The following is a 25,651-nucleotide window of genomic DNA, read 5'->3' as shown; positions in this document are numbered from 1 at the left end:
TCCTGACTTGGCTTAACATCGTTTATATGGTTCTGCTCTCTACTACTAGAATCTGAGCCAAAGGCTTGGAGTGCTGCTGCTAGTGCAGTAAAAACGTTATTGCAAGGGGTTCCTGTTGTAACTGTTGTGTTTAGTGGGTTCTTGACTAGAAACTCTAGTGTTGCTGGAGTGAGGCTGTTCTTGCTTTTATATTTTTATAAAATTTAAAATAAATATTTGGTCACACAAAAGGAGAAAGTGTTAGATGAGGCCATGGGCATCTGAGGAACTGTGCTTTCAGGAGATGTTCTCTTCAGTTCAAAGAAATGTGTACTGGGATACAACAAGTACCTGCTTAGACGTGCTATGGAAACTTACATGGTCACAAATATTGGGATAAGTAAAGAAACAATGTTCTTTTCAAAAGTTCATAATAATCTTTATTTTATTTAGTGCCTTTAAAGGGTTCTTTGCAAAGCACTTTACAGAACGACAACAACAAAAAATATATATACACAAGACATACACAGTGAAAACACACAGTGAGAGGAGACAGTAGATGGGGGTACTGAATACAGCAGGAGCAAATGGGATATATAACAGAAGTTAAGTAAAGACCCTTCTAAAGACGAAGGTTTTGAGTCTAGATTTGTTAGTTTAGGGAAGGTGACTCTCTGAGTTCCAGAGCTCGGGGGCGGGGCATAACAGGAGAAGGCCTTGTTACCCATAGCATGTAGACGGGCTTAGAGGACAGATAGGAGACCAGAAGTAGAAGAGTGGAGGTTGCGAGGTGGTGAGTAGGACGATAGCAGCTCAGACAGGTACTAAGGTGTCAAGCCACGCAGAGCATTATAGGTGAGCATGAGGATTTTGAAGCCAACATGAAACCTGACAGGAAAACAGTGCCAGGACTCCAGGATAGGAGTAAAGTGATCACTTGCACTAGACCTGGTCAGGATTCTGGCTGCTGAATTTTGGACATACAGTACTGTACCAGTGCTTGTTCAGTGTGGGTTTAGAAACCCCAGTGAGCAGAGCATTACAGTAGTCAATATGGTAAAAGACAAATGTGTTGATCAGCTTTTCAGCAACAGTTAGCGATAACAGGATGTAGTCTGGTGATGATAAATATTTAACAAATCTTTCATTATCCAAGGGTTGATCTGTATTATAAACATCATGTATTATATACTATCATTCCTTACCTGACATTTTCCATTGACACACAAATCTGTCTCATAAGGTCCACATGGAGTGCCATCTAGGACTCTTTCTGCTACCATCACAGGTGAGTCTCGTCCCACTGGACTGCAGAACAAGACACAGGGCTTTTCTGTGGAGAAGAAAATATCAAACATATTTTAGAACAAACATATAATGCACACTGGGCAATTTAAGGAATGATAATATTAAATTTACCTCATTGATTTATTTGAATACACTTCTGAGTAATTGATATCAACTGTCATTTACATTCACATAACTGAAAGTAATGAATCAGTGACTGATTAGTACAGCTGTTGTAAACAGTAAAACATTACCTGAGCCTAAAATTGAATACACAAGTAAAAGGAAGAGAAGGGTAAATCTGTTCTGCAGGCCCCAAGCACCACATATCAGCTGTTATTAGTTCTGATTTTCACAGCTTCATTCAGCAGTAGAATACTGAAAAAAAATCATTTTTCACAGATGTCGGCCTTATTGAGATTAAGAAAGCATTAATAAAAACAAGCAAAACGATTAAGGCTACTGTAGCTCATTAAGACTAATGCTAGTGATGTACTGTATTGTTCATAAATGCTCTTAACTTGACCTAGTCAGCAAGAGTAGACACTAGTATGGCACAAAGAGAACATCAGTGATTAAAAATCAAGATTTGGAACTTGCTGAATTGAATCAGATGAGTAATCTGTACAAATATGGTTCCAATCAGTTGTTTAATGTTAGCTGAGGTAAAGTATTTTGGATGGTTAAAATAAAAAATATTTAGCGATAAATTCAATCTGAACAGTGTCTTACAGTATTACAATATGGCAGGACTAAATGAAATGTATTTAAAATATTACATCTACTTTCATAATGCAGTTTTATCCCTAAAATCTATTTTGTAGCAAAAAGGTCAAAAACTCTACAAAGCAAATTTAATCACTTAAACTGTTTAGGCAGAAGTAACGGGAGATAACATTGGCTTAGATTCCACCTTTTGAATTAAAGTCAGCCAAGCAATTACTGCTGCTCTCAGTAGGTAAAGAAAGAGAGGGCGTATTGTAATTTCCACTGCCTTCACAGAAACAGCTCCACATCCTGTTATGAAAGTTAAAATAGCATACATTTGGCCAGCAGCTGTAATAATTTTACACTGTGACAATGGATTGAATGGGACACTGATTAAAGACTGCATATTCATAGTGAAGGCATTTAACTCCAGACACACCCAGACAAAATACAATTACAGTATTTTCACTATTTTGTACATCTAATGAAATACTGTATCTGTCTAAACTAACACCATATCAGCATTACTGTTTACAGAAAGACAAAACCAATGTGCCTAATTAGGTTTTGCCCCCAAAAAATATTTTCAAGAGCTCCAAATAAGAATAGTTTAACCTTGGCCCAAAAAACCAAAACAAGCTTAAATCCAAACAAATAATACCACGGCCAGGTGGTTTGTTCCAGCCTCCCACTACCCTTACTGTTAAAGATGTGTTTCCTGCTCATTCTTGGTTTTAAATGCACTTCAGCCTAGTTTTCACTGTTCCCTCTGGTTCGTGTTTCATTAAAAGGCTTGGTTCCTTCAGTCTGTCTGTGTAGGTCATTTCCTTAAGCTCCAAAATGTATCTGGTTGCTCTTCTCTGGACTTATTCCAGAGCAGCATTACCTTTTCTACAATGTGGTGACCAAAATTGTATATAATATTCTTACTTGGGTGTTATACAATTTTAAGATAACATCCATTGTTTTAATTATGTTACAGTACATACTAACTTTTTTTTGCCTCTAATAAGTTGGTTATACAAGACCAAAATTCTCTGTTTTCTAAATCCATATTGGCAGTTTCCATATAGGTGATCCTCTAGTTAGGTTCTAACAATTGTAAATAACCTGCCATGTAATACAACAGTAGTTCTTATACAGGAGTTATCACAAAAATGGTATACAAAAATGGAACTGTATGTAGATTATGCAGATCTCATCTTATAAAATCATATTACCTTTAAGGTTTAGCAAGCTGTTTTGTACAGCAGAGTTCAAGAGTGTGGTTTAAAAGTTACCACCACCTGCTGTAGTAGTTCAGTGTATGGGTATTTTGCTGTGAAAGAAAAGAGGGTTTTTATTGTGCAGAAACCTGGAATAATATATACTGAATGTAGCTGCTCAAGATAGCAGAAAAATATGACCAAAAAAAACAAATATTCGGTGCAATCTGCCAGAGTTTAGTTATATAAAGTTTGAGCTATGGTTATGGCTTGTAACAGCCATTCATTTTCTAACTGCTTCATCCAACAAAGGGTTGAAAGGTAGCTGGAGCCTATCCTGGTAAGCAATGGGCACAAAGCAGGATACACCCTGGATGGGACACCAGTCCATTACAGGGTACACACTCACACAGATGTGCGCACATCACACGATTTATTTTGATTTGTTTGTTGAACATTTCCTTGCATACTCAATGAAATGAAACATGTCATCTATGAACATTCTATAAGTTATCTGTAATTTCATGGCATTTTACGCTCTTGCTGTGCCAGCGATTTTCATATTATTCTTTAATTTTAGCACAACATTTCTTAAAATATATATCTTTCAATTAATGTTCTCCTTTCTTTGGTTTTCTGCCAGGTATAAGGGTTGGAGCATGATGATAAGCAACATCTGTGAGCATTCTGCAAGTCTGAAAAGTGGGTATGTTGCTAATTTAAATGTTTTTTAGTATAATTTTCTGTGCCATTAGTATGACAATATGATGAATGCTAACACTTTTTGAATGTGCCTGAAAGAGATCTGTGCAAATGACCTGCACATGAAACGTCAATAGAATGTTATTTGCACACGGTACAAACGAGAAGTGAATTTTAATCATTTTCCTTGACACAAGGGGAAAAATTCTTCAAAAACATTGAAAAAATGTTTTACTTTTAATCAGTCTGCAATACAAAAATAGGGAAGACAAAAAAGCAAGTTGCCATTTCTCAACCGGACATTTTGCAGGGAGACACCCTGGTGCTACAGTGGCTGGCCCTGGAACAGGAAATTGCTTTCTGTTTTAGAGGTGGGAGACGGGAAACTGGTGATGGAACTGGACACTTCCCTGGTAGGCCCAGGGCATTGGGGACACTTAAAGATGAGCAAAGATGCATTTGTGCCAGAAGTGCTACAAAACACCCGATTGTTTAACTGTATTTGAGTTCTCCAGGTTGGTTTAGTTGGTTTAGCCCTCTCTGTAAAAAGTTAAAGGCATTAAACTTTGGGTATCTGCAAAGTGGTCTATTCTGCATTTTCAAATTCCTCACACTACAGTATGCTTTAGCGCCTTTGGCAGTCCCACTACAATATTCCAACACTGAATTAAAATCTTGTGGGCTACCTTTAGTCCTTTCAAATTTACCGCAGGTTTAAATGGGCCCTCTCCACTTGCAAGCTAGCACTGGAAAAGGTGAAGCCATACCTCACAAAAATTAGGACATAGATTGAAGGAGCACAGAAACAACAATCATACCAATAAAAGCATGCGTGTATGTAGAGTGTATGAAGTTTTTAAAATGGAAGCCTGTTGAATCTCCTTCTGGGAGCAGAATTAGTCTCTAATAAATTAAAGTGCCTCACCATCATTAATGACAGCAGTCCACATCCTAGCCTTCTTTTTGCTGGCCTGCCTGTCATGTGATTGGCACTGCTGGTCCCTGAAGCTGGGAGTGCCCTTTGTGCAGGGGGGGGCCTCACAGGCTTTGTGCTCCACACTGGCCTTCGGGCAGTTCTTCCCTCCAGGCCCAGGGCTGTGAAGAGCAGGAACCCACTGATTAAAAACACATCCATTTCCCTCTCCTTGCTCACTGTGCTGCTCACCCCCAGGGAAAGTCCATCTGCTAGGACAAGCCTCAAGTACCAGATGCACCTCATAATATGATTGAGCTGGATACATCCTTTTCCCCTGCTGGCTCAAAGGCAAGTAAGACAGATAGGCAGATACCAAGCTTTGGCAGTTTTCTTGGCTCTCTCTGTAACTGTCTGTTAATCATTTCAAGCATAACCTGCCCAATTAATCTAACAGTTACAGTTACAAAAGTCAGACACTTGATAGAGGATTTAAAAATAATTATCTCATACTATTCGACTACTTTAAAAATAGTGCTCCTCTGGCATTGCCATTAAAAACAACTGATTTCAGTTACTTCTTACACAGCCCCATGAGCCAGGAGTGCCTTCTTTCTCTGGCAAGGTAGTTACTTTCCTATTCATTGTGATCTTTCCTTGTGTTGTTCTCTTGAAAATTATATAAAGCAGCTTCAACAGCCAAGATGTAAATAAAAACAGCATGTTCTTTTCATGGATTTCCAGGTGCAGTAATACACACTGAAACAGACCCTACTGTACATTACCTTTTGCAGGGTTTAATTAAATTAAAGATAGATTAGAGCCAAAATCATACTTGAGGTAGAGTGAATGTTTCCATGTATTGTCACCATACATAATGATATAAAATTATTTGTTCACTTTGTTTTAATGTTGATTATATGCAATCAGATAAAGTTCTGAAACTAACCTTTATAGAGTCAGTAATTAAGGGGAAGGAGAACGTTAATTCAGTTATTCTTCAGTAACCACCAGTCCTGGGGAAAGGTTATTTTAAAAAGTAATCCATTAATCCATGGCACATAAATTACTTCTGTAACAGATTACTGGTTAATTTAATTTAACATTAACAAAGAGTAGGGGGAAATTATTAAACAGTCATCTATAATGTCTACATTACAATCATCTATAATGTAATTGCTAGCATTACCTCTTAAAAGCAATGTCTCTCAACTCTTTACTGATGTAAAAATTACGATTAACTGACTCAGAACTATAATCTTGTACCTATAAAAGACTATTTTTAAAAGAGAGTTCCCCAGCACTGTCTACAACTAATTAAATGCCTTAGTGTGAAGGATACTCATATACAGTACAAACTGGCTGTACTGGCATGCACTTAAAAACCTGAGTTCTCACACGACTTCACTTTTTTCAGAAACGTACGGTGGATTATCGCACTTCCTCTGCCTGAACCTGGCGCCTGTCCCACATGTCCGGCTGCACATGCTCCACTGGCTCCAGGCGCTCCAGTCTCCATCTATGTGCTGAGGGATGGGGGTCTTGCTGACGCAGTCTCCAGCCCTGCACCACTGAAACAGTCCCAGGGCAACAGTGGGTGTCTCAGGAACGAATAACTGAGGCACATCAAAGACAAATCTGCACGGGAAAGCTGCAGATTCTTGGCATTTTACGGTGCCCACCAATAGAACACACAGTAAGGCTCACAATCATCAGAGCTAGTGACTCATTCCACACCTGAAAAATTACTCTTCAAGCAAACTAATTGGACATGAAAGCAGAACATCAAAGGTTGCGTGAATGTAAAACCTATTTTTTATGCAGTAGTGTTACGAAAATCACAATGATTTACAATATATAGAATATAGTTTAGGAAATATAGTACACAGACATTTTTCTTACCTTGTCAGGTCCACATTCAGTTCCATCTAGAGGTGGGTCTAGCTTGGTTTTGCAGGACGTATCTCCTTCCACAAGACACCACAGGCCAGCGCACATTAGGTGCTGAAGTAGAGTATCATGGAAGATCACTCATTCTTTTATACTAAACAAAAAAACTCCATTGGTGTAATGACTGCAAAATCCTACATACATGTCTCAAAAAGAAGAGTAATATCTATTAATCCACAAAAAGATGCAACTTACTCGGTAAAAAACAAAACGGTGGATAACATTGTACTAGTAAATTTCCAATACATTTCTCTTTCTCCAAATTATTACAGCATGTTTTACAAGACACCTTCTGTAGGATCAGGATTTCAATATGTAAAGATAACCTAAGTAAGAGATTTTCATGCTTAAAGACCACAAACCACAAAGAAACCAGAAAATGGGAAGTTTTTATGGCTTCCCTGTTTTTCATAGCTCTGAGGAGAGATGATCAAAAATGCTTCCTACCAAAACAAGCACTTGATACACAATGTATGGTGTGTGAATATACATAAATGAAAGGGCTCATTTGCTTTAAAACAAAATATTTCCACTAACTCCAACCCTGAGACATCAGTATGTAATGCACAGGTTTTGTTCTGTGATTAGTGATGTACCAACTGAACTTTAAGGCATTGGCAAATGTTTGCTTATAGGGGAGGGATACAATCTCCAGATAATGATATGTTTTACTGCCCTAACAGGAGATATTGTAGTTTTACAGCTTGAAGAACTACTTTTACAGATGGCCGAGAATGTAGCATTCAATGAGACCTGCCTCCCAGATCATATATTAATCCAACATCATAAAACTGTCAACAGGGCAGCCCTTTAAGCTTTACTTAATATTTTTCCAACCACACGTCTGAAATAAAATAAACCTGACAATGATACCAACTGTTTTATTCTCATTCAAAACACAGTGTACATTGTTGAACAACATCCATAAGTGAGCAAAACAGGTTTATGTAACCATTCTATTATTACACTGTACTGTAATTGTTGTTTTTCAGAAAAAGGTCATTTTAGGTCAAAAAAAATTTTGACAGCTTTTTAAAGATAGAAAGAAGAGCAAAGGCTAGACTCAGTAGAAGCTATTTTGTATGGAAAAATTGACAAGCAGCTTCTGAAAATTAAAAAAAAACATTATTTGAAAGACAATTATTTAAGTAACTGAAACAGATTTATTGTTTTCTTTAATAAACTAATTAAGTGGTAATGATATAAACTGTAAATAATTGACTGAACTACATCAAAGAGATTACCAGCAAAGAACTATTTTCAACAGATCAATCCAAACATTGTTTGCCCAGTGAGAAACCTGGAACATTTCTACCAATGCTAGCAGCATGCCACTGTGTCACTTCCTGAATGCAAACGTAAATTACAGACTGTCAGAGACAAATTCAGTATTAGCTCCGCAGGCAACCCCACAACACATACCTTGACAGGCACAGCTCACTCCTGTCATTTCTCACAGTCAGAAACTTGTAAACTATAGAGGATTCCTTTGACATTGACCTCACACAAATCATGCTACACACTTTTTTACATAATATGTAACTCAGTAGTGGAAAAATAAGAGACATATGCAGTAATACATCACTACTCTAGAGAAACATCTGAATTTGTAGAAGAACAAAGTTTCTTTTAAAATAAAACCTCTTTATAAATGCTATCATTCAGTTTAAATTCAGTAAAAAAAACACTAATGCCTTGATTTAGGAAGATTGATGTAAACTGAATTTTATTACCATATTATACCGTGTGATTCTGACATTTGTCCATTAATAATTTCCATTTGTATATGAAATTCTCTAGATAGCAAAGTAATCGCCACAAGGTAATTAACCCACAAGCACACCATCTTCACATCATTCCCACTTCAGCTACGTTTTTAAATTATAGCTTGGCTTTGTATGAAATGCTTCCTTTGGGTTTAAACTGTCATCTGGTTTGAGACAATACATAGGCTCCGACCAATTACAGTACCTAAGCAGTCTATATAAATTAACAGCAATTGTGCACCATTAGGGACTACTGTGCTGTTTAACATGCAGCTAATATCTTGCCTTAATTGCTGATTTCAGTGTATTTTAAATTAACATAAAGTGACCTTGTTAACCTTTTGTTTCTTAGTTACTGATAGTCTTGGATTTAGAAAAATTACAATATAATATCAATGCAAAGTAGATTCAATAGTTGTTTCAGAAGACTTCAAAAACTAAAAAAAAAAATTGCGAAATTAAAATGTCAGTAAATTTAGCTGACATGCTAATAAAATGAACATTTGTCAATGATGTACCATATTATACAAACTATTTTTCAGGTTTCCCCAGTAAAGTGTAATTTATTAGAAGTATTACAGTAAATCACTTTGTATAACACACTATATTTGTGCCTTTAAACAAAAATGCTGTACATTTTCTCATGAAGTGCTTTGGGATTGCTGAAAACCCACTATTGTCAAAAGGACAAATTCCTTGCTCTTCAGATTCCAGAAAACAGGTGTATGAGAGATAGTGGGCTGGGGGCAAGAAAGACTGAAAATCTCAGATTAGTAATGACTGTGCTTCTGCATAAACACCAAAACATCAAATACAATTAAAGTTAAAATGGTTTAAAAATAATAATAATTGCATACACTTATATAGTGCTTTTCTGGACACTCCACTCAAAGCACTTTACAGCCTCCAGCATCCACCTACAGCATCCATCTGGCAGCCATAGTGCGCCAGAATGCTCACCACACATCAGCTATTAGTGGGGAGGAGAGCAGAGTTATGAAGCCAATTCATAGATGGGGATTATTAGGGGGTTGGTAAGGGCCAATGGGAAATTTGGCCAGGACGCTGGGGTTGCACCCCTACTCTTTTCGAGAAACGGCCTGGGATTTTTAATTACCACAGAGAGTCAGGACTTCGGTTTTACATCTCATCCTGTTTGGATGGATAAGTATGTCCCCGTCACTATACTGGGGCATTAGGACCCACATGGACCGCAGGGTGAGTGTCCCCTGCTGGCCCCACTAACACCTCTTCCAGCAGCAACCTTAGTTTTTCCCAGGAGGTCTCCCATCCAGGTACTGACCAGGCTCACACCTGCTTAGCTTCAGTGGTTGCCAGTTGTGAGTTACAGGGTGATATGGCTGCTGGCTATGTGTCAACACCATTCCTGCAAAGCATGGGTTTAGATCCAACCACTAAATATTTACTTTCTTGTGCAGTCGGCAGAAGTCTTTAACTATAGTTTACTCAAATGTTGATCATGAACACCAGCTAGAGAACATAAAGTAATTGGCATATTGCTTGTTCCACAAAAACACAAATTTCTGTTTCAAAATAGTACTTCTAAGTTTCACCTCATGCACACAGTTGAATGGAAAGAAACATAATATGAAAACATAAAGCTTTCAATGGATGTGAAATTATATCGTGTTCCACTAAATATTTAGTTTTATGAATCCTGTCTATCTGTTCACCATACTTCAGGGAGAGTGCTGCTACAGATTCTGCCTGAATGTATTGGTGGATAGCTATATCAAACCAATTGGTTTGAAGAATTTAATTTGAAGCAATGAAACTGAAAAAAAATATTTCAGATTTTTTCAAACTACAAGACACAATCTGCAAGTACGTTCCTGTAAATATATAATTTTAAACGCTGTGTCCCCCTTTCAGGGATACAAACTGCAAAGGCTATATTCTTCATGGCTAAAAATAACATAAATTAGCACTTGAAGATTCTGTGGTGAAAAAAGAAGCAAACACATGCTTTGCCTGACACTATGTTCTATACAAAAAAAAGGCTGGATTCAAAGAGAATCAGACAAGTCACAAAGGGATACTCATCCAAAACCTTGGAAATGTTCCTGCAGTTAAATCAAGTGCATTAGAACAATATACAGTACCATTTCGAATGCAGGGGGACAATCAGAAAAGCTTGCCACATGCCTGATGAAGCTGTCTGAATCCAGGGTATGATGCACAGAAACAAAGAAGATCCATAAAGAAGATCAAAGAAACATGAAAACAAACCTCCATATTATTGCAGAATGTCGCATTGGTGCCAAATAAAATCTGGCACTGCTCGTCCGCACTGTAGTGCATGCCTGGCAGTTTGGGAGGAAGCCTCACCACAGAACGGCTTCGAAGATCTGTCTCCAGCAGGCAGGCACTGGCCTTTGACCTGGGAGCCACAGGGATTGCACAACATTAGAAGGAATGCTGAGAACCAAATATACCCAAGCATTACAAAACATGGAAAAACAAATCACAATACATTTGCGTTCCCACAGGAAAATAAGAGGCATTAGAACATCTTCTGACCCTCTGAAGTTACAGCAACATGCACTGTTTGTTCAATGAGAAGTTTTTGTCACGTCTTCGAATCTTAGACTAAATAAAAAATCAGGTTTTGCAGTATTTACTTAAAGGAGGGGGCTATTTTACTAACTGAACACATCAAACCAAGGCAAGATACAGTGCCTTGCACATGTATTCACCACCTACTGATGATGTTCCACTATGCTGAATAACTAATGATGTATAACATTTTTAAAGCAAATTGTTTCATTAGAATTTGATAGGGAAACAAATACTTTAATTGTTGAAAGTTAAATATCAGCAGAACCTGCAAAATTTATCAAAAACTAAATTATATTGATCTGATTGTGTGATTATTCACTCCACTGAAACAATATTTGATGGAAGCACCTTTGAAAGCAACGGAAGCAATTCCTTTTGGAAAAGACTACATTCTTTCCACACTGAGATGGTGCAATTTTTATCATCATTTTCTGTTTTTATTTTTACAGAATTTTAAGTTCTGTCAGGTTGGCTGGGGATCGCTTGGATATCAATTTTCAAGTCTTACCACAGATTTTCTATAGAATTTAAGTCTGAACTTTGACTGGACTATGGTAAAATATTAACATTGGATTTTTGAGATACTCCAGTGTAACTTTGGTCTTGTGCTTTGAGTCATTGTCCTGCTGAAAAGTGATTAGGTCTTTAGAAGACTAAAATAGGTTTCCATCTAAGATTTCCCTGTACTTTGGTCCACATATTTTTCCCTCAGTCTCGACAAGCTTCCCAGTCTTTGCTTATGAGAAACTGGTCCAAAATATAATGGTTGTAAGTTTTGCAGCATCCAGCTTGGGGTGGCTACTGCCATTGAATTCTGCAGCTCTTTCAAAGACACATACAGTATATCACATTTCCTCTTCACATACCTGTTCAGTTTGGAGGGAAAGCCTTATCTAAGCAGTGTATGATATCTTCCACATTCTGATGACTGACTCCAGTGTGGTCAAAGGGATATTCAGTGGCTTCATACAACTTTATCCCTGAGTTATTTGTAAAGTTCGTTTGTCTTAATGGTTGAATCTTGAACATTACTACCTGATTTAGGGACCTTACAGACATAGATACATTTATTATTATCATGTGAACTACAATTATTGTACACAAATGGACTGCATTAAACTAATTGTGTGATGTGTCAAATTATTTTGGGCATCTGAACTAATTTCCTTTTTCTATACAGTAGCAAAAGGGATGAATACTTATGAATCCAGCATATTTTATATTTATATTTTGTGTTTTTTTAGAAATTTAACTTCTTTCACTCTTGAATGTGTTCAGTGTTAACATTCAAGTTCTGATAAGACATTGCTTTCACATTGAAATATGTATAATATACTGTATGTCAATTGTAATTTAACAAAATGTTCATATGTTAAGGGTATGAATACTATTGCAAGGTCATCTACATCATATGTTTTTCCTCATCAGATTATTTAGGTATTACTTTTTTTTTTCCACATGAAGATAAGAGTGAGTTGAATGAAAAGGAAATTTTATCTTCAAAAGTTGGTATATCCAAATTGGTAGAAGCCAAATGTATTTTAAGATGATGTCATACAGTAAATTAAAAAGTATTTGAAGTGTTATGAGCAATTTTAACTTGATGATATGCTAATGACTTTCTGTATAAAACCTTTGATTCTTAAGAGAATTCTTACGTTTTTCACAAAGATCCCCTAGGTTTTACAGTGGACTGTTCTGGCCTCCATTGTCACTTCATTTTAATCAATGAGATTCTATGCTGTAATATTTTTAGACATAACTTTCTGACATGATTCAGAATGTTTTGTAGCAAATGCCTCCGAGCTTATGGAGTTAAACATTTCTTTTAACCAAAATGTGAAACACTAATGTTTACATCTCTAATTTGTTGTACTAAATTGTACTCAAATTCTCATTTGGGCAATATGTAAATGTCCATTACAGTAAAATTCTCAGAAGAATAAAAATATCATCCTGTAAATGCTGTCTGTTCACATTTGGTTTGTACCACTATAAACAGTTTTTAGGCAAAGCTCCAAATGACCATAAGGAAACAATGCTTCAAAAAGAGTCTTTGTTTCTTTTAGTTCTTTACTTCCCATGTATTCATTTGATAGTAGGCCTAAGATAATACTGAGTAGTATGGTTTCTCTGTCTTTTCTTTCATCCCACAGAAAGATGCTCTTTGAAAAATGTCCCTTTCCAATTGCAATTCATTAATCACTGGCCTCACAGTTTTCAGAGATATTTATAACCCCAACTAAGTCTGAAAAACACTTTTTCCAAGTTCTCAAATATTACAGATATACAGCCCCTTTGGTAAACTCTTACCATTAATTTTAACTACTTAAAGAGATATATTCTCCATTCCTACAGCATTGTGTGTGCTTACTCTGTTTTTCACAATGTGCAGTTTTAAAGTGCTTCGATCAAGCAAAAATTCCAGTGCATTTTTGTACTATGCTGTTGTGTTGTAACTTAATATCTACTTATAGTTAATCAGTACATCACAAAGGCACACTTGGGCCATAATGCTCATGTGGTTGTATTTTCTATAATTCCAGTGCAGTGTTCCCAAATCCCCCCCATTCCAAATTCCCTTGAAACCCATCCTGTAAAAGTATTACAGAGTAGCCAATATTATTGATAAATGTGATGAGGTCTTTAAATTACAACTAACTTTTAGAATGCTCAGAAAAAAATACTTTGTCTAGTTTACGTCAATAGTGAATAGGAAATTCCACTTACATTTTAAACACAAGGCCCTTCTGACCAAGATACTATCTCTTTGGTTTGGCAGATTTGCAGAGAAAGGAAATGACAATTAATTGTTTGCTCTGTATTTCTGAACTCACCTAAGGAATTTTTCCAGGTCGTCTCGACTGCAGGACGACCAGGAGAGATCACTGGGGTTCCTGCCCTTGATCCATTCCCCTGACATGATGTGGGAGTGCCCTGCACAGGTGGGGTGGTCATCATCGTGGCTCATGCCCATGCTGTCCAGAAATCAAGCACAGAAACAGATATGATCTCCTTTTTTCAGAGCTGCTTGACATTTCAACACAAGCCCAAGCAGACAGAGTCTAAAAACCACAGCAAAGCCACACTGAAGTTTCCCTCCATTCAAATCTGGCTAAAACATATGCAATTGCTGCAAGATACCACATAAAAGATTTTAATTCTTAAATTATTTTGTGGATGAGATTTTTCCTATTTCCATAAGTCTCCAACTCATTTACAGTAGATGAAAGCATTGCAATGGCCTTTATTGAACTTTTAGAGCTAAATGATTTCAAAGCCAAACTAATATTATTAAGTACACTGATTTAAAGAATCTGTTCAGTACTATTCAAAATAATCTTTAATTGAACGTATAACAAAAGGAATGAAAATTAAAATTAAAATTACGCAAGATAGCACCAAATGCTTTTGAAACAAACAATAAAACAATAACTTGACCAAAACAGATTTCCCTTTTTGAACAGATGATGTTTGGTGTTTATGGCAAACACACTGTTAGAAGATAAAACAAAAGACCAAAATAACCAAGACAATTAACATGTTTACATGAGATAGTAAAGCAGGGTAAAGATTGAAATATACATTTAACTAAAGAATGTGTTTAAGGTGAATTGCAAGAAACAATTCCTTCAACAAATAGCCTGACTCATAGGGAGAGGAAACGAATGGGTTTAATTGCAAGAGTGAAAAAGAAGAGGTCTAGACAGAGTAGCAATGGCCAATACTACAAGGTCAAAACATACACTGGAGCTTGGCAGTAACCAGGCCCACCACACAAATCCCAAGACAATGTGATTGTCTGATGCAACAAGTCAGCTGCAATTTATGATCTGAAAATGCTCTTCAAGGCCAAAAATGAGACTGCCAGGAAAGAAAACAGTCTGTGCAGCATCTGTAATTGTTACTGCAAGTGTGCATAAGCTGCGCCAAAGACCACTGTCTTTCAACTGTGCTGCTTTGTATTATGAAGGCCTGAATGCAGGACAGATTATTCACTCTTCTCATTTATTCTCTGAATTGCAAGGCCTAGGACATGGAATATACATTTCAAGATTCAGCACCAAGAAAACCACTTTTTTAAAAATCAGTACAGTTTTGATCTACAACTGCAACACTAAATGATTAATTAGTAAATGCATAATTAGTGAGCCCCTGCAACTTAAAGACTGATTCTCAAGCGTCTACTTTCTGGAAAAACTAGGTTAGTTATTGATGTTGTTTGGTTCAGTCCATAAGTGAGAGATTTGACCAACTTAGCAGTTCATGTCCAATTGATGTGTGTAGGCAAAATATCATTAATAGATGTGTAGAGAGACCAAAGCACAGTGCACAGAGGCTAGTAGTTATTTGTTCTGCTCTCTGTTGTCATGTACATGATAATCTTACTGTGCTAATGAAAAAGCTATGGAATTAAATGTTGGGCAGTTTAAATTTCCCATCTGACTAATGAAGTATATGCTTTGTGAAACATGCCTTGAGTCTTTCATTTAACAGAGTCTCTTGTATACATTATACCATAATTATTCATTTAGATATCTCGGTCATGTTCTTCAATGGGTCACTGACTTTTCATTTATTCTTCAACGCTTTGGAGAATGTTCATAGAGCCTGTTTTTCAACATGTCAACACCTTATTGGTATCATATTTTTAAAGAAGCACCATACAGTAATCTGTTAATTAATGCATATTAATGTTTAAGATCAAATGTAAATCATGGGGGCATCTATAACATGGGTGACACTAAGCTGAAGTGTACAACATCAGACTATACTATAACACCCACCCCAAAATGAATATTAAACACAGCAGAAAGCTATGAATTGGATTTTTTTTTCTGTTGATCATTTTTTCCTTAACTTACAACTTTGCAAATAATGCTATTCAATTGATTTATTGTGCATGAGTTTTCAAAAGAGTTTTCTATTTATTTGGCATGATCTGTACTTTGACAAACAAGAACAGCAATTAAAATCCATATGATTAGTTTATGTTCTGCTAAGTTTTCCTTGGGAAAACATCCTATTACAAAAATGTAAGAACATGCACAAATTGAGTCATGGTATATAGTCTGTGTCTGCTTTATCCAATGGCCATGAAAAAGGGATGCTGCTGCTATCAAAACTACATTAAATCTAATTTACTTATTATGGCTTATTATAGTAATTATTTAGCTATTACTGAAAAAGGAATACTGCATGGTTTTTAATTAGTTTTTCTTTTAAATGTTGATAAATACATCCTCTAATTCACCAGTACACATCATCGTGATGTTACCTGGGGTCACTGGATGTTTCAGGTCATTCAACATCAGACCCATTTGCCCAGGAGACCCAGCAAGGGTTGATCAAGCCCCTAACTTGTGTCCAGGTGTCATTGTCACCCATGGATCACACCTCTTCTACATCATCAAACATTGCTGCATCAATATGCAAGTTGCAAAGGTTCCAGTAGAGGTTATACTGAAATGTAGAAAGGAGAAAAAACTTAAAATTTCAGCTGTGGAGCCTCTTCGGGTATGAGGGAAAAAGGTGGGGGAGGACCTGGACTATGAAGCAATGGTTTAGGGAACAAAAGAAAGAAACTGTAGGAATGGGCACAACAGGTCAGAAAGACTGTCCAAAGATACTGAAATCTTGGAGACAAGCTCCAAAAAAGCTAAGGTGAAGGTGAAGGTCCTATAAGATCACTTTATTGGCCATATATTATTGTTTTAATTTAGATTTTTTCTTGCATTAGGAATTTGTCTTTTCACATACCCCAACTTGCTCTCCAAGAGACACACAGACAGGGAGAGAAGCTTGGGATCAGAGCGCAGGTCAGCCATTTATACAGCGTTAAGGGGTTAAGGACCTTGCTCAGGGGCCCAACAGAGTAGGATTTCAAATGTGGGTCTCCATTTAGATCTGATCAAGGAACAAAGGAAAGTGTCTGCATTACCTGCAACAGAACATATCACATGTACACTTTTCTTAAAAAAGTTATGCCATGTTTCATTCGGGAAAAAAAATAATGATGGCACATTAATCAGGAGAAGTGTATATTTATCTACAGTTTTAGATTACTGCTTTTAAATGGGTTTAAAAACCTGTACTTAAAGTTTAATATTTCCTGTTTAAGGGTTTTACAGAGTCAGTACAATGGGGGCTTTTATATTATGTAATATTTTATAGTATGCAATCTTTTGTGGCACTGGGTCCATAATTACATTACCAGTAAAGCCAGTAAAACGTGGCTTTACTGTCTAAAGGTCTACCCAGCAGGAAGACAGCATTGCTCTGTGCCAACTCATTACACCCTGCCCATTAAATCTGACCCAGGCTTACTCAGCAGAACAGCTACATAAGAAATTTGTGATAATTCTTGTGAGTTGGCAGAGCTTCAAAGCATTTATCAAGGTTAATATTTTTCACAATTTTTCCAAATTAATTTGGTGTTTGCTTTATTCTACTTATACTGAGTGCTTTCCGTAAGAAAAAATGAATAACCATGTTTGTTTTCCTTTTTAAGACACCACGTCACCTCAATCTGTTAACAAACAAAAAGACCAACTTTAGCTGTAAACAATTCTGCACAAAATGGAATTGCAACTGATAATCAAATTAGTTTTACCTATTTTATCTAATGTTTCTCAGACTCTTCATAGAATTATAATAGCAAGAATCTAACTAGAATACACAATGAATTTTGAAAATGGAACAATCACATTAGATAACAGAAGTAAAATAAGAATTGGAATTATAAATCTCCCAACAAGTGAAATAAACAAAAACAATAACTGGTGCATTAATGTGCTGCTAACAAACTGTGGCGACAACAGAGTATGAAGGCATAGGCAGCATGCACATTTCTGAATTATCTCCACTACACCATACTGTATATCACTTGCTACATTTTGAACTTACACCTCTCCCATACTCCTCCCATGTCTCCTGTGCTTTGTCTCAGCCAAGCAAGCTTTCCTCTCCTGTTCCTCAGTTGTGTCCCCACAAACCCTTCCGCAGGTTTATACAGCTGTGCAGGGTGTGGCAACGCCTGCTTGACCTTTGGGGTTTCCCTACAGTTCTACAGAAGCTCCAGTATGGCTCACGCAATGCTTTTTATTTATTGAAGGGGTTTGGATTTAATTGAATTATATTTATAGGATCCTAAAATGTTAAAATGTGTCCTAACCACCAGAATAGCTGGCAAAGAGATGGGGGAAAGTCTTTTTGCCACACACAGTGTCCTTAACAGCTGTCATCCAATAGCAGCAGTAAAGGGCACAAGTCCAAAACTTCACATTGATCATACATCAAAGACTCTGAATATAGATACATGTCACAAGACATTCACATTCCTGTGTTTGTACAGCCCTAATTATTCATGAGTTTTCAGTGATATGCAAAACAAATGTTTTACTTCTGCTTTTCTAATCATCCATTCTCTTTAGATTTATGTGGAAGTGTGTATACTGTTTGTTTTGCATCCATCCCCAAAATCACATCCAGCAGCTGTGAGGTTGTTGATTTTTACATATGTTTTGGGGAGATGTACTGTAGGTAAATCTTGGAAACATGTCTCTTCTTTATACTCCATTATTCTACATAGTGATATTCGCTCTTCTCACTTGCTGCTCTTGCTAGATGATGATTGTATTATAGGCCTCCCACTATAGCAGAAACACAGATCCATAGGCTCGCCTGTCTTGATTTCATTAACACCGGAGTTAATACCCCCACTATTGCTAAAGTTTCTGTAGGATTTCAACTACAAAGCAGTTTTACATATTATCCAAAGGTCCACAAGGAACAGAACCAACTCCTATTCCATCAACACCACTTATAGCAGCAATCTGTTTTTCCCTGAGGGTCTCCCGGTCCAATAATGACCGGGTACAGCCTTGCTTAGCTCCTGGTACCTGAACAGATCAAGGCAACAAGATGGCAACAGTTGATATGGAGCTCTCTACTGCTCAGGTCCATGGTAGTGGATGAGTGGTTGGGGTGAGGGGGTTCATAGTGGAGCTTAGTTGTGCTGCTGTTGCATGTTGCTTTTGTTGTAGTTGTGTAATTTTAGTATGGGGATCCTTTGGTGGGTTACCTAAAGAGGGATACCACTAACGGTGGTTGAAGACATACATGTGTGTTTTATTTGTCTGTATTTTTTCTGTTTTATTCAACTATAAACTAACCAAAAAACGTAATCACAAAAAACAGCAGTTGCTCAGTACAAAGGAAGTTTTTTCATGTCTCACTTACTTGTGACCAAGCTCATGGGCAATAGTGAATGCCAAGTTAAGTCCATTGTCTTCAGCCAGCACACATTTCCTCTTGGGGCTGCAGGTTCCTCCCAGATAGGCAATTCCTATTGAAGAATCAAGAAATCAACAGTGAGAGGAGGCCACTGGCACACTAACACAACTATCCCATTTTCAGGTTTTATATGAGCTTCTAGTTTGTCACAAAAACATTTGCCTCATGTTTGTAGCATCACTTAAATGCTTTGTAGCAAATTCCAAGTGGGATTTAAGATGAGTTTGCCTCTGTCACACAGGCCAGCATTGTGGAATCACTGCAAATTGTTGACTAATAATACACATTCTCAATCAGCTCAGCCACTGAACCCTATAAGTCTTTCAAAGTTGCTATTGGCCACACAGTTGCATCCCTAAGCAGTTTCTTCCTTGCCCCGGTGTTCAGCCTAGCAGGACAGCCTCATCTGGGTGCCTTCCATTCCTTCAGGATCTATTTCACCATAGTCAAAGAGTTATTAAGTGTCTCTGAAACAGTGTATCCTCCTAATGTGTAGCTTTATGCAACTTTATCCATGAGTTGTTCTGAAATCTCCTTGGCCTTGGTGGTTGAATCATTGCTTGAAATTGACTACCTGAGAGACCTCAGACCACAGAGATACTGTAGACAGCTATATATTCTAAAAAATATGAAACATTTTTTTCCACACAGACACTACCAAATTATGTGCACCTGAAATAATGTACATTGCCACAGCAAAGGGTCTGAATACTTATTCAATCTAATTATTTACTTCATTTTGTTTTATGCTTCGGATATGTGGAATGTTTTGTGTATATTACAAATCTTAAGTGTCATGAGTGGAAACTTTTAAGAAACAAAGTGTGAAAACTACAGTATGTAAACATGAATAGTGTTTTGAGTTACTTTATATGTAATGTGGCTGGCTGAGTAATGATGCAGCACTCCAGCCTCACAGCTCTTGGTCCTGGGTTGAGTTCTAGTCTGAAAACAGTAGATTTTGCATGCTGTCCCAGTGTTTACATGGTCTTTCTCTTTTTACCACCTTCCCAAAACATGCTGGCCTAGTTAATCAGTGTTTCTAAATTGTCCCTGCGTGTATGCACCTGTGATCTGTGATTCCAGGATAGGCTCCAGTTTGCTGCAACCTGGGTCAACAATAAGCAGCCTTCTGATATTGGGTTTACGTAATGCAAATACACATAACGGAAGGATAAACTCGCCTGTTTGTCACAATTAGTATAATGAACAATACTTGCAGAAACATTAACATGGCTGCCATGAGGGTCACGCTGCTTTGCTTTTGTGGGTTTAGCACTAGTCCTGGCTGCCACATATAATAGCTTATTCTACACCTTAGAAAACAATGTGCTGCACATCAGGTCAGATGGTCCAAGAATCTTATTTACCATACTTAATATTTCCAGTCTTTATAGAAAAAATATGTTTTTTCATGGGCTGTTTTGAAGCACATTCTATTATAAAGAGAAATTGGACACAACAAAATCTGGTTAGTAATTATTTGGCTACTTTAGGGGAAATAGCTTGAAATTGTCACATTAAACTCCTATCTTCTCACTATTCATGTTGACTCAGGAGTGTGGCCTTTTGTGGTACACTCCAATTTACTAGAAGGCTATCAGAAGTACCGTGAAATAATTTTAGGAATGAGGCAGTGACTCCTCTGATTTAGTAGGGTCTATAAAATGTCTGCCTCACTGTCACTGGACCACACCTGCAGGAAGTGATGTGGGAAGAAAGAATATACACTCCTGGGAAATCACTAGGAAAGAAAGTCTAGGCGTATTTGTAAAAATATTTAACCAGAATAATTACCAGCTTCAGAGTTGTGCACAACCTATTTACAACAACATAAATCTATACAGTCTTTTGGACTCTTAAAGGCAATGGTAAAGGTTTCAGTGTAAAAAGGATTGCCTTGCCATGAAATACTAGTTAAAATATATACTGCTGCCAAACATATGGCTTCAATCAGCGCAGTTTTTTGAGTGCAAAAACTTTTAAAACCCACACGTAAGTAAACATACTGTACTCCTTCAGCACTGTTATTATGCTGTGTAGGAGAAGTTGCAGTTCTAATTAGGTAATAGGAAGCTGAAGACAGTGTGGAAATTTTACGGTAGGGATGTTCAAGTGAAATTAAATTAGAATATTTCTGGATCCATCAACACAATACACTACCACATAAGAAGGGATAATTTGCTTCCACAAGCATCACTTGTACACTCATTTTTAATATCACTAAGTATGAACAAGAAGTAATTTTCAATAGCTTTGTAGAGTCATTTTAATCTATTATTCTGATTTAAGAGACCCAGTGCAATACTACAGGAAGTAAAAAGTGTATATTTTGCTTTATACCTAATTATATTTGAAACTTATTTTTAGATCTGTGTTTTCAATTCTTTGGATGCACCAGACAACAGGAAGAAATTTATTAAATAGGCTTCTACTATGGATGAATGGGACAGTTATACAGAAAAACTGCCTGCAGTACATTTATAGTTTAATTTTTATTTTTTACCTGCAGTTTTTCCATAAAATAGTCTTAACATTTATTGTTAGATGTACAAGTAATGTACACAGGTGCTACCTCACAGGGCACCTGTGCCCTCTCACTATTGTTCAGATTAGAATATTATAACTTTAGCAAAGCTGTTTCCAGCGATTCCTGGCTGAAACTTTACACTGCATTTATACTGCATTTGGATCAGCAAGCCTGGCTAAATTCTACTGCAAGCTTCTTTTGTTTTACAAGGGTCTGTTCATATGAGTCCCTGACACTAGTGAAAGAGGTGTGCATAGAATCTCGATCCTGAGACTGAGACACACTGCAATCTGCTCTGGCAAGCTGTCTCACAAAAACATTAGCTGTGTCCCCCTTGCCTTCTTTAGGAGAGGCAATTTTTTAAAACTGATGTGCGAGTATCATTCATGGTGAAGGCTTGGATTATTTCCTGTCCATTTAGATTTTGTTCAGATTTAACATACAAAATACTTTTTCACTACTATGTTTGTTCTGGACTTTGAAACTCCTTTTTTTAGTGTTACTTTACTGCACCCCAAAAAAAACTTACGGTTGCTCTTAATGAGATAGGATTCAGATAAGCACTACAGTCCAACATTCCCTGTTGAATTCCCCCTCACTTCTCAGCACTACAAAGGATTTAGCAGGAGGCAACCCAAACAGCTATGTGTGCATCATTTTAATTTTTTTATGTGTTCGGAAATACTTAATTAGGCAATTAAATTAACTCTGCTAACTCCTCTTAAGTTCCATACTTAAGTCCCTTAAGTCCAGTATGCTTGATTTATACCAAAGCAGATAACATGGTCAAAAATCAACACCTTCCAGCACACCGTTCTTTCTGCCTATGTTTTCCCAAGTTTCCCAAAAGGAAAAATAAACAAGAATACAATTTCAGCCCCTTAATATTTTCTCTAATATGCACTGCCAAATATATTCTAAAATGTTTCCAGACTTATTAGACATGTTTGTCCCCAGTCTTAAAAGATTTCACTGATAATAAGCCAGAGGCTGGATGGAATTCAGCTTGCCTCTGATACACTCACATTTAAAATCTGATAAAGAACAGAATACAATTTCAGTAGAGGGTATGAAAAGGTGCCGAAAAGATATTACAAAGTGTTTCCAGTTATTGGACAGACTCCAGCAGTCTTTAACATGGCTCAATTAAAACACTCTGAAATGAACTCAGCTGCAGAGGGACATGAGCCATGACATTAAATGGTCTTCTGTATTAGTCTGACAACAAGAAAACAAATAAAATGTATCTTGCTTTGCCAGATCTTAAGAAATATATTTGTGAATCACAGCAGGTGATTTCTCCCAGTACCCTCAAGTTTGACTTGATATCTTATTCACCATTTTGTAAAAAAATAAATCTTTTGCACACCAGTCTAAGAGTAAGAGTCACATGTTTTGTATATTTTCCTGGTGTGTAGTACAACAGCATTAATGACACCTTATTCCTTGAAGAAGCTCATCCTCAAATATCAAACAGTCTGACAGGGAATATACTATAGAACACTATGTATTTTCCATATGCAGGTTAAAAACAGTCATTCTAAAACTATGACTTGATGTAATTAGAACCTTATGTGCCTTCACCTCAGATAACTTCAGTAAAGACCTTATATAAGCATACTAATCAGGGACTGTGAATAAAAGGTTATTTATCATGAGAATGTCTTAGATTAACACTACCCTATTATGGTCACACTACACTAATAACATATTTTTGTTATTATTAATATAATATGATTATATACTGTAAGTAATAATAACAACACCTAAAACATCCCTTAATTTAATGGAACCTTAATGCAAAAAGGTTTGGATTGCATCTTCAGAAGCATTTCAATTGATAGGATTCCACTGCACATCCACTGGAACATTTGTTTTAGAATCAAAAGTTCCACAGAAATAGTATCAAGAAAGATCAGGATCCAAAGATACTAGAAGCTGCAATCAGGCCAGCTACCCATTTCTGCCTCTTTGAGAGGCTCGGATTAGATTCTGCATCCAGCAAGACCAAGCAGAGATTTCAAAATCTTTAGGACCCATTTAAGGAAGACATCTCTCAGCTGAAACAAATTTTATAATAGCACAGTTTGTCTTTCAAGGAATGCAAACAAAAAGTGGCATTACTTCTGATTTAGCATGTTAAATAGTAGTTAGTAAATTAATGATTTTGAGACATTTCCAACAATACATAACTTGGCTTTCTGCACACTCCAAGTAAAAGTGCCTTATTTTATTTTTAAAAATGGTAATAAGTTCATGTTAATCTTTATTTGAAAATGACTCCTTGCAGGCAGTTTACAGATGTTGGCCCTAATAACCAACTAATGAAGCAGTGGATCAAGAAGACTAGCACGATCCCTCAGGGAGTATCCACTGACTTTAATTTGCAAATTCAGTTATATAAAGTATTACTCTTTCCAGCACAACAACCAGAGAATCCAAAGAGATTCAGACCAGTCTGCTGTCCCAGACATTAAAAACACAGAGCTGAAAATAGTCCCTGGAAAATTGTGATATGAACTCCAACAGGTTAGAAATACCTTGAAAGTATTCAAGTAAGTTTTCCAAAAACTTAAAATAACTTGAAACATAAAGGTTTTGATTGTCTCTCATCCAAAAATATGGGTTTGTCCTTATGTTAATATGGCCTGTTAAATATTGTCTCTTGAGGTTTTAACTTTATGTTTTTACAGTAGTCAGTCCTTATCTATCATATGTTTCTTAATCCAGAGTAAAACATATTGTGCATGATTGCTGTTCCTGAACATCTAAGAAATTACAGTCGACGTGGCAGAACATAGATACTGCTTCTTACTGTGAGTTTTTTTAACAACTCGCCATATGCAGAACTAAAAGTATTCATGCAAAAATTAAAATCAATCATGAACTTAATTCTATTATACGCCTGGTTTATGTCTGACTTAAAAAAAAACATGACCCTGACAGTGAGGGATAACCATACTATGCGATCTTTCACATTAACAATTTACAAAATGCATTCAAACCATTCATATTTATTGAAATACATAAGAAATCTGTCAATCTATTTATGCATGTAAATTTCTAAAAAATAAAGTCCATTCATTTCTTGATATTGATTAAATGTCTTGGATATCACGGGGGCACAGTAATTAGCACTGCTGCCTCGCAACACTGTGGTATGATTCCTGGAGTGCTATCTGCTTGGAGTTTGTATGTTCTTATGTCTTTTCATCAGTTTGAAAACCATTACTGTAAATACTGTGGTATTATACTAGTGAAATACTGTAGAAAAGCAAGCAATTTGGCAGTTTGGTCACTATAGAATGGATGCTGTGATGAACAATAAGAATAAGAATAGTATAAGAATTATGCCTTTAGAAACATAACTACTAACTTATTCAACTGTATTTCTAACCAAATTGACTTTGGCCTCTGAAATTAAAAGATTTATAAAATTGTACATATCTATATACAGATGCAGCCATTCAAAATGCGTGGTAAAACCCTGTACTGCGCGAAATTACCTGCAGAATAGCGCGGAATACCACAGTATGTTATTGGCTGGCCAAAATGACCGAAAGGTTACACTTGTGGTGCATTGGTTGTTAGTGAAAGGATTGCTTAATTTAATCTCTTAACTGTACATGTTTAAATCCACTTAATATTGAATATTAATATGGAATTTTACAACTAAAGGGAAATTTTGGTAGCTGAGCATCAAAATAAAAGGAGCATAATGTCTGTGAATGTCGCA

The 25,651-nt window shown here is 36.6% G+C and overlaps 1 protein-coding gene and 1 long non-coding RNA gene across 3 annotated transcripts in view; one reads left to right on the top strand and one right to left on the bottom strand.

The window, feature by feature from the left end:
* Positions 1 to 6,295, top strand: part of LOC107076882 (uncharacterized) — a 121,974-nt gene extending 115,679 nt beyond the window's left edge. The window contains exons 3-4 of the long non-coding RNA XR_001478011.1: positions 3,823 to 3,885; positions 6,212 to 6,295. This is a non-coding gene — a long non-coding RNA (uncharacterized lncRNA). The remainder of the gene's footprint in view (positions 1 to 3,822; positions 3,886 to 6,211) is intronic.
* The window catches only part of adamts17 (ADAM metallopeptidase with thrombospondin type 1 motif, 17), a 130,381-nt gene that overhangs the window by 66,174 nt on the left and 38,556 nt on the right, over positions 1 to 25,651 (bottom strand). For both annotated transcript variants that reach the window (XM_015342986.2, XM_006628663.3), the window contains exons 8-14: positions 19,332 to 19,437; positions 13,928 to 14,068; positions 10,761 to 10,911; positions 6,697 to 6,798; positions 6,220 to 6,365; positions 4,807 to 4,976; positions 1,185 to 1,312 (exon numbers count right to left, since the gene is read on the bottom strand). In XM_015342986.2, the coding sequence (XP_015198472.1) occupies positions 1,185 to 1,312; positions 4,807 to 4,976; positions 6,220 to 6,365; positions 6,697 to 6,798; positions 10,761 to 10,911; positions 13,928 to 14,068; positions 19,332 to 19,437 (944 nt within the window). The remainder of the gene's footprint in view (positions 1 to 1,184; positions 1,313 to 4,806; positions 4,977 to 6,219; positions 6,366 to 6,696; positions 6,799 to 10,760; positions 10,912 to 13,927; positions 14,069 to 19,331; positions 19,438 to 25,651) is intronic.

The sequence above is a fragment of the Lepisosteus oculatus genome, chromosome 5, assembly GCF_040954835.1.
Source record: "Lepisosteus oculatus isolate fLepOcu1 chromosome 5, fLepOcu1.hap2, whole genome shotgun sequence".
Taxonomy (NCBI): Eukaryota; Metazoa; Chordata; class Actinopteri; order Semionotiformes; family Lepisosteidae; genus Lepisosteus; species Lepisosteus oculatus.
This window is presented reverse-complemented; position numbering and strand designations above follow the sequence as displayed.